Raw genomic sequence first — 9,203 nt, 5'->3', positions numbered from 1 at the left:
TTTCCTAGTGACAGAAGGCAGCGTATCGGTTTAACCCGATGTTCCCCGTAGGGTAGCCCGTAGGGTTTTGCGCATAGGACGGTAGAGCGTGTTGGCCGGAGGGAAGCTGCTGGTACGGTAAATAATTTAAAGGAAGGGAAGGAGGACAGAGTTGTCTGGAGCGGAGCCCCGGTGGCTGGGAGGAGATTCACATTATATAGAGCGCCCCCCCCCCCCCCCGCTCCCTACGCTGTCAATGCACATTGTGTGTGCGAGCGAGACAGCTACACACGGCTGCCGAGGCAGCTCTGCCGGAGGATCACCCCGCGCTCTCCGCCAGCATCTCTCTGCCTGGATGAGTGGAACCCTCTCCCGGTGCTCGCTATGGCTTTAATAGTTCACCTGAAGACCGTGACCGACCTGCGGGGAAAGGGGGACAGGATCGCCAAAGTAACGTTCAGAGGTAGGCGGGCTTCGGTTTTCTCCAACGGGAACGATCCCCCCCTTTATTCGCACATTTTCTCCCGAGGCTGATAGATCAGAGCGCGCGAGCGTTAGCACCGGGGGAAAAGTTATCCGCAGAGCTGCCGGGGGGGGGGTGTTGGGGTTTAATGTCAGCCAGGCATGGCTTAACCCCTTCTGTGCCACCACAATGGAAGGTATTGGCTGGAGGAGTCTACTCTCCTCACACCTGTCCAGGAGAGAAAAAAAAGGGTTAACGGGTTAACGCAGTAGAGCGCAAGGTACTACTTATCTATCGCCAAAGGGTTAATCTCACAGCACTTTCTTGTAAAAGCAGGACTTGTGGCAGATCTGTAGTGCGGGTGTGTTGGGTGTGATGGTATGTACAAAGATAAGCTTGGTGCAAAGTGCTAAAAGTGGTGCAATCATCATAGCAACTCATAGAATGTTCGTACTCCACTTTCCCTACTATCGGTATCTCCACCATCCATGCGCCGGATGGGAACTCGCGGAGGGTATCTCAGCGGTTCTGCCCCCGTTCCGCAGTGCGGTGCGCTGGTCCCTGAGATGCCCCGATTGCCCCGCATTATGTTAAAGGGCAAAAAGCACATTGGGGCGGCATGTTCAGGGCTTTGCGGGCTGGAATCTCCATGGTGTGCCGCCCCATCAGCTGCTGGGCAGACATGCCCTGGGTGAGCAGCTTACCAGAAGAGGTGGTAGAAACATAGACCCCGCCGGAAGATCGGCCCCATCCGGCCCCCTCTAGTCGCCCGTTTCTCCTGCTGTAAAGACTTAAACCTTAATCAGTCGTTGGTCTCGTCTTAGATTCAGGAGCCGTATGTCTATCCCATGTGTGTTTAATACATTCCATGTATGCCATTAATGGTGTGGGGTACTTTATGTATTTTGCCCCACTTGCTCTCACTGGGGTAAATGTTTACTTTATAATAACGTTTGTCTCGCTCTCTGTGCTGGCCGAGTCCTCCTTATAAACCCTGGAAGCTCCACCAGGTTTGTTGTTCTATTTGGGTGACAGAAGTCCGTCCTGTTCGCAGGATCTGCCGATGACGTTTTTTTATATTGCTGCTGATGTTACTCCTGCCACCTTTTGCCACAGATCTGATCTTTCATGGTGTAACATAATAATATAACTAAATATCCTCAAAATATTCGGCACCAGGGAGCGCCCGCCAGGAACACAAGAATCGGCTTCCGTTACAGACAAAATAAATAAAATGCGTTACTATCCCTTTAAGGAATCGATGGAAAAATTAACCCACGAGTGGTTTCCAAAAAGTTAACTCTCTCTCAATCGTGCCGTTTGGACAAAGCCACACAAGGGTTAAAAATGCTTTCACTGGGAATGTTTTACTGGAATTACCCATTGTTAATATATACTTATATAATATGGGAATGCTCAGGGTCTCCGGGGCAGACTCTCTGGGTCACACAGTCTGGAGCCGTCTCCATCCTATTCTCCCCACTGTAATCATATATTTTTCTCCCAGTATGTTATGGTTCATCTCCCTGCTTGAATGCAGGTGTCTCAATTAGGTTTATCGTGAAATAATAACAGGTCAGGGTTTCCATGAGGACCAGTATTAGAGCCATTTGGGTGACACATTTGGCGAGTCACCATATAGGATCTTCACGATGCGCAATTAAAGGGTTAATATTTAAAGAGTCTCAGGGGGAGCTCACTTATAGAGTTCCTGGGTATGATTTACTGCTGGACTCCTGACGCATGTACAGATAGATCTCCGCCGGGTCACCCGCCAGACGGTGTAATATTCTGAAACCTCGCGGTTTAACCATTTGGTGACAGGGTCTCCTTTCATTTTTGGGGGTTGTTTTCCGCCGTGAAATTGCGAAACCCGCGAAGCCGTCGGGAGAATCGGTATCGAGATTCCCCGTAAAGCGATTATCATCGCAAAATTTAAAAATTATGTCATATCCTTTAAACCCTTTCATTGCCAGCGCTGTGAGCAATAAAGCGCATAAATTAAAGATAAGATTGAGCCATTGGGGTGAAATTATTAAAGAAGGAGTCTGCAAGAGAGTCCCAAATATCACTATCCATTGAACCTCTGGAGCTTCTCCTGTAGGAAGGGTTGAGCTGGCCCTGGATAATGTATAGTTATATCAGCTAGATGAAGAAAAAAAATCCCCACATAAACTATACATTATTCAGGACCAGCTCTGCTCCCCACCGGATAATGGGGGGGGGGGTGATATCAAGGAGCCCAATAATTAGCTGTGTTTGGTTAAGTGGGGAAAATTACCCCACAGTCCGTAATGTAATGTTCAGTTATTAGAAGAGGAAACTGTGACATCAGTCTTATGTAGACAGATAACTTCACTTGGCTGGACATCAAATGGAGGTACGGACACCAAGTGACTGGTCATGCGACAAAGAGAGAGACTTCATGTGTCTCATGTGTCCATTAGAATGTAAAGATTTCACTTGGTTGACTGTCAAATGGAGGTAGAGACTTCACGTTGGTGGCCATCAGCTTGAGGTAGAGTCTTCACTTGGCTGGCCATCAGCTGGAGGTAGAGTCTTCACTTGGCTGGCCATCAGCTTGGACGTAGAGTCTTCACTTGGCTGGCCATCAGCTTGGAGGTAGAGTCTTCACTTGGCTGGCCATCAGCTTGGAGGTAGAGTCTTCCCTTGGCTTGCCATCAGCTTGGAGGTAGAGTCTTCACTTGGCTGGCCATCAGCTTGGACGTAGAGTCTTCACTTGGCTGGCCATCAGCTTGGAGGTAGTCTTCACTTGGCTGGCCATCATCTGGAGGTAGAGTCTTCACTTGGCTGGCCATCAGCTGGAAGTAGTGACTTCATGTTGGTGGCCATCAAATAGACATAGAGAAGCTTACTTGGCCCTCCATTTAATGGAGGTGTGCATCACTTGGCTTACGTTACAGACATTAAGCTTTGGCGAGAGTGCGTCGTAATCCGATGTTCTTACAGAATTACAGCATCTGAGCATCAGCAGTCGTCCCGAGTGATTTGGGATATGGTTTTTCACCCAGACAGAAGCATTAAGTCCTGGCGCTGAAACTCGGAGGTACCCAGCTCCATTAACTCCTTCCAAGAATTATGACATATGTGAACAGTGCATAGACCTGCAAAGTTCATGATACCTTCTAGCGGCCAACATATTCATATAAGATGTCAGATATCCCTTTATACATGTGTAAAGGGGACCTCTGAGGTCTTCAAGAACTATGTTTTGTTCTTGGACTGTGTTGTCCTCTAAAAGGTATCATTACATTCTAATGAAGTCATATGTACTGTTGACTATTCACAGCTACACGCAATGTGTTACATGTGAGGCGGCACAGTCTATTATCAACATCCTCAGGGAAATCTTTTACAAATACATTCACAGCCTACACATTTGCTATGAATCAGACCAGCACAATGTATAGGTCAAAAGCACATCATAACAAACAGCTGTCTCATTACGTTGGTGATGTAGGCACAAGGGGTAGCTGACCCAGGGCCCTCGTGCCTTGCGTGAGAGTACAAATCCCACCAGCATCCAGAACAACCTGACTCGTCTGGAGAACAATACTCCCCCGGGAGTAGAAGGGACATGTAATCGCGGTTCCTGCTCCTTCACGCCTACCAGATACTTTGATGTCATAACGTGTCGGCCGGTCTATTGATACATTCAGGCACGGCTAGGAGAACACTATAGATTTTCTGGTTATGCCAATGTATATAAGTGACGTATTAGTGAATATTTATGAGTTTGAGGGGCTTCAAACCTCCAACAATCAGGGGAGCACTGAGGAGCTTCACATTTTTTGAAAGGTGCGACTTAATTTAAAAATGTCAGTGTATCTGGTACGTAATAGTGATTTTTAAATGAATTCATTTTATTAACGGATTTGACTTGACATCACCTGTCTTTGATGCTTAGAAGATTTTCCCAGCATGCACCTCAACCCTTATTCCTAAATATTTTATGTGTTTTTGGTAAATTATTTTAAGTAAAAAAAATTGTAAAAAAAAATCTCGTTACGATCGGTCCTGTAAATGATTATTATTATTTTATATTAAAAAATATTCAGTTCTGTAAAAAAAAATAAATAAAAAAATATTCTAATTTAAATATATTAATGACATAGAGGGTATTTTCTATGGATGAAAGTGACGAGCTATTTCGAGTTTATTTATGACAGAGTGCCAAGTTACCGGGGATGAAGAGCTTCTCCGCTCAGGTGGATAAAACATCGAAAAGGAAACCTAAACCTTAAAACATTTTCTATTATTCATTTCGGAAGCTGCTCGGGGGTAACAGGAGGAGACGGTATCAGGTAGCCGGGTGAAACGCGACGCCGGCCGGCCGTGTGCCTGGGCTGTACTTACCTTTAGGAATTAATGTCTCTCTGTGTTTAATATAAGAGCTTTTACGGGCATTAACCCCCTCAGTGCCAACGAACTACTGATCTGGGGCTAAAAGTGCTTTGTACAGCGCTACAGAATATGATGGAGATACAATAAATAATTATAGCAAAACACCAGGACCGGGTATTCTCGTTGTCACAGGACAGTCCTCCAGAGATCTCTGTCCCCAGGACTAATCATAACCCAGGGCCAGGGAACCACTGATCTGGGTCTAAAAGTCCTTTGTACAGCGCTACAGACTATGATGGTGATATATAAATCAATAATAATCATAAAACAGGCTGGCTAGGAATCCTCATTTTCACGTGACGGCCCCCCAGAGATCCCTGTCCCCAGGATTAACCCTAACCAATGATCTGGGGCTAATAGTCCTTTGTACAGCGCTACGGAATATGATGCTGCTATATAAAATAAATAAATAATAATCATAATATAGGGTGGCCAGGTATCCCCATTTTTTTTAGGGGACAGTCCCTCTCGTCCCCAGGACTCTCCCTCTAATAATTCAAAGGTGAGAAATAGTTCATACGTGTCTTGATCTTTTGCATTAGAGGCAATACACCTTTATTTAATACTGCCCGTAAAAACAAATATGTTGCCGAGGCTTCACACGAAGAAAAATATCTGTTTGTATGAAAATGTCCATGGAAAAAATAAATAAAAGATGTTTTCTTTAAAAATGTGATCAGAAATGCTGAAATTGTGTGATTTATGTGAAATAAATATTCTTTTTGTTGTGCTGCTATGGCAACAAAGCCCTTAAAAGAATGCTTTCTCTTTGCTCGACGTGATTAGTCGTTAGAATAGTGTGCGATATTCAGCAGAGTGGGCGGCAAAAGCACCAGTAGAAGCTCTTTTGCCCCCAAAGTAGATTTTCTGTGCTTATTGAAGGTGAAATAATCTATAGAATTGTCATGGTGTGATGTCAATGTGTGATGTCATCAGCAGGAGAATTCTGTTTCTATGTGTTGCATATTTATATATTCCTTAAACTTTGTTGTCATATATATATAAACCAACAAATCATTTTTTTGTCCCTCCAACACTGTAAAACTTGTGTCATGTGACCCCAGCGATCCCTGAAAAAAACACAATTGGGGGGAGGATTTTATTGGATAATTATTATTATTATTTTTTTAGTTTCTGGGCCTTTAATATTAATAGGAATGAAGTTTGTAATATTATGATAGGACCTGAAAGGGGCCCCCTGGATCAGGAAGGAAGGGGGACATGGCTGCTGGCCTAGGCCTAATGGCTTGTCAGCGTCCCCTGTCCTTATTGGCTGAGCCTTGAAACTTTGTTGCGGGCCCTAGGGGTTAAAGGAAGGTGAAGGGGGATCATCTCCCTCTTTGTTTAATGACATCATCACGCTATAAATGTCGTCTCCTTCTTGGGTTCTGATGCTCGGTGGTGGGGGGGGCGGTTTGGACGGGCGCTGATTTGTAAAGGCCCCAAACATTATCCTAAGGAATCCAATCATCTCTTATCCGACTCGCACACTCGGCAGGAACTTCCTCGTTCCTTGCAGATGACTGATTGAGTGACGGATCAAAGAAGTTTAATGTCCCTTTTCCTCCCCAGACTCTATTACCTCGTACTTCCTGGTTCCCGAGCGTCTTCCACAAGGAAATGAGCTTATGTCGTTTAACTTTTCACTTAACTTCTTGTGGAAACACAGATAAGATCCACTCGGCCCCTCTAGTCCCCTCTAGCCTGCCCCGTTACCGTTTAATTGTTAGGATGAGCTTTAGAGAGTATAAAACCCCCCTTTAACGAGTCAAAAGTCATACTAGACGGTCAACGGAATTTCTTTAATGCCAACGACATTTGTATTACTTTTATTAGATCAAGAGACCATAATCTAAAACTAGAAGATCGGAGGCTTAGATGGAATGGAAGGAAGTTTTTCTTTATGGAGAGGGAGGAAGATAAGTGGAACAGCCTCCCAGCAGAGGTGGTAGAGGGTAATACAGCGAGGGAATGTAAACATGCATGGGATAGACATACGGCTCCTGAACCTAAGACGAGACTAGTGAGTTCTGGGAGTTCGTGGCAGAAGCCGGTTGGACTTCATGGTGAAGGTTAAGGGATTCTGAAGTCTATCCAGAGAAATCCATATCTATGTAATAAACAATCGCTTATTAAAACGAGACGGCTTAAGGGGGTTTGATTCGGTGTTTGGGGGAGAACACGTTGGGTCGGGAGAAGCATGGGTCCTTTGCGGCCAACGGGTCATGCCGGCAACTTCTGCGTTTTTATGTTTCTGTTTTTTATGTTTCCCAGCATGCCCCTGGCTGCTAATGGGGAGGATTAAATGGTATTGTTTTAAATGGCTGTTTGCCTTTTGTAACGGCTCCTTCCCCCATCTCCGCAGGATGTGGTGGCTCAACAACCGAGGGGCAGTAAAACGGGTTATTTTGTTTTCTTTTTAAGTGCTTGGTGTAAAAGCATAATGACTTAACGAGAAAAAAATGTATATAGTCAGATACTCTCCTAACTGCCCTCATCTCCCTGCCCACGACTTGCGTCTCTCCTCGACCGTTATCCTGGTACTATCTATCCTCCCTATCGGAGATCTTCAAGCCACCGACCTTCTGCACATCACCCCAAACCCCCTTCCTTCTTTAATAATGGAGATTTGTTATCTGTTTTATCCATGAGCTCTGTTGCCCCCTCTACGTTCTGTAACAGACCCCAGGGGAGTCATACGTTCGCGATCAGTCATGTCATCACCCCACTGAGATAGGTTTATGACATAAAGTTATTAAAACCCCACTGCAACGAGACGTTGACACAGAATTTACCCTCGGGCTCCGTCTTCTCGATTCAATCTCAATCGGTCTGACGGTCTTCCGAGAGCTGGTATAATTGCCTGCAATGCCTTCTCATCACGCTTCTCTTACCGTTTTCCTTTCTGCCCCTCAGACAACATTTTTGTTTAAAGGAGGGATTTTTCTTTAAAATCCAATCACTTATAATATCATTTCCCTCTCACAGCTTGGACTGTTTCCATAGGAAGTAGTCTGCGGAGTTGCCCAGCTTGGCCAGAATACTAACATGCCGCTGGCACAAATAGAGGCCGCTGGCACAAATAGAGGCCGCTGGCACAAATGGAGGCCACTAGCACAACGGGAGGCCACTGGCACAAATGGAGGCCACTGGGTGGATTAATGAAACCTTAAACAAGCGGCTAGGAGGACATACGTGGAAGCGAGCAGTCCCCAGGGCTACTGACACATAGGGCTGTGACATGAGAAGCCTAGGGCCAGGTACGGTGCTATACTTACAGCTCGGTGTTTTACATTCAAAAAGTACTTGATTCATTCTAAAAGTTACTTTTTAAGAAGCATAACAAAAGTAATAAAAAAGGCCCTTTTTAATAAGATTAATAAAATTAACAAAATAATAAATATAAACGCTTTATAATAAGGTTAACAAAAATAAAACAAAAACCCCTTTTTTGTAATAAGATTAAGAAAAATCCAATTATTTGTATTATAAATTAATATAATATATATATCTATATAATTAATATATATGATGAATAAAATGAACAAAATAATAAAAAAGGTTAAATGATTAGCAAAATTAATAAAAACAGACCTTTTTTAATGAGATCAAAAATATACCCTTTGTAATGAGATTAATAAAAATAATAAAAAAACAAATCCTTTTAATAACATTAATAAGATTAATAAAAATAATAAAAACGAATCCTTTTAATAACATCAAGGTTAATACATTTAATAAAAATAATTGATAGCAAGTTTTTCATATCGAAGAAGAATCATTTTATTTACACAAATGAATTTCTAAATGTCGTTTTGTGATTTATCTATATATACAGCTAACTATAAATACTTTACAAAAAATTTCTTTTATTCTATTCTCATAATTCTAATTATTCTTACATCATTCTACACGACTATGGGAATTATGGGATGTATTTGAACATATTAAAGAAATAAATACTGGAAGGGTCTGCGAGTTAAAATGCCCCTTTTCACACTGGGATTATCTATTTTTATCTCCCAAATTTCGGACTTTTTGGTCGCGCTAAGCCGCAGGAGCACAAAAAAGGCAATTTTTTTCCTGCAAGAGTGAAGTCCAGACAGCTTAGCTTCTACCGGGGATGGAGATTGAAGAGGCAGATGTAGGCAGCGGGGAGGGGATCAGAAGTAAGTGGGAAATGTATCAAAGGCGCTCGACACATGCGGGGGCCAACGTCGCACTTGTGGCAACATGAGATCTGGATACAGACAGGACCACCAGCCTACGTACATAGTTCTGGTGGATGACTAGGCGTTCTGACACTTGAAGGCCAGAGGTTGGCAAATGACATAAG

The 9,203-nt window shown here is 43.6% G+C and overlaps 1 protein-coding gene across 5 annotated transcripts in view; it reads left to right on the top strand.

Moving 5' to 3' along the window:
• Window positions 1–363: 363 nt before the first annotated feature.
• The window catches only part of LOC149283131 (otoferlin), a 116,848-nt gene continuing 108,008 nt past the window's right edge, over window positions 364–9,203 (top strand). For all 5 annotated transcript variants that reach the window (XM_089497977.1, XM_089497978.1, XM_089497975.1 and 2 more), the window contains exon 1: window positions 364–442. In XM_089497977.1, the coding sequence (XP_089354103.1) occupies window positions 364–442 (79 nt within the window). The remainder of the gene's footprint in view (window positions 443–9,203) is intronic.

Source organism: Sceloporus occidentalis, unplaced genomic scaffold (genome assembly GCF_023333645.1).
Source record: "Sceloporus occidentalis isolate IW3139 unplaced genomic scaffold, rSceOcc1.0.p SCAF_111, whole genome shotgun sequence".
NCBI classification, from domain to species: domain Eukaryota; kingdom Metazoa; phylum Chordata; class Lepidosauria; order Squamata; family Phrynosomatidae; genus Sceloporus; species Sceloporus occidentalis.
This window is presented reverse-complemented; position numbering and strand designations above follow the sequence as displayed.